General features: G+C 67.9%; 1 protein-coding gene across 1 annotated transcript in view; it reads right to left on the reverse strand.

The window, feature by feature from the left end:
* The window catches only part of LOC104413217 (fructose-bisphosphate aldolase A-like), a gene marked incomplete at both ends in the record, with an annotated part of 2,055 nt that overhangs the window by 1,339 nt on the left and 445 nt on the right, over window positions 1–271 (reverse strand). Inside the window, one exon of the mRNA XM_010024145.1 lies at window positions 133–271. This exon is cut by the window's right edge and continues 7 nt beyond it. Within this exon, the coding sequence (XP_010022447.1) occupies window positions 133–271 (139 nt within the window). The remainder of the gene's footprint in view (window positions 1–132) is intronic.

Here is a 271-nt window from a genome sequence, read left to right on the forward strand (position 1 = left end):
AGCGGGGCCCACAAGCCCATGGGGACACCTGGAGAACATGGGACAGGGTCCCACAAGCCCATGGGGACACCTGGAGAACATGGGACAGGGTCCCACAAGCCCCTGGGGACACCTCCCGGTGGTGGCACTGACCGGGCACGGCCGGGGGCACGGTGCGGCGCAGCGCGGTGACCGTGGCCATGGCGATCTCCTCGGGGCTGTACTTCTTGGTGCAGGCATGGCCGGGGGTCACCATGTTGGGCTTCAGCAGCGTCCCCTCCAGGTAGACATG

Source organism: Nestor notabilis, unplaced genomic scaffold, assembly GCF_000696875.1.
Source record: "Nestor notabilis isolate BGI_N333 unplaced genomic scaffold, ASM69687v1 scaffold22301, whole genome shotgun sequence".
Taxonomy (NCBI): domain Eukaryota; kingdom Metazoa; phylum Chordata; class Aves; order Psittaciformes; family Psittacidae; genus Nestor; species Nestor notabilis.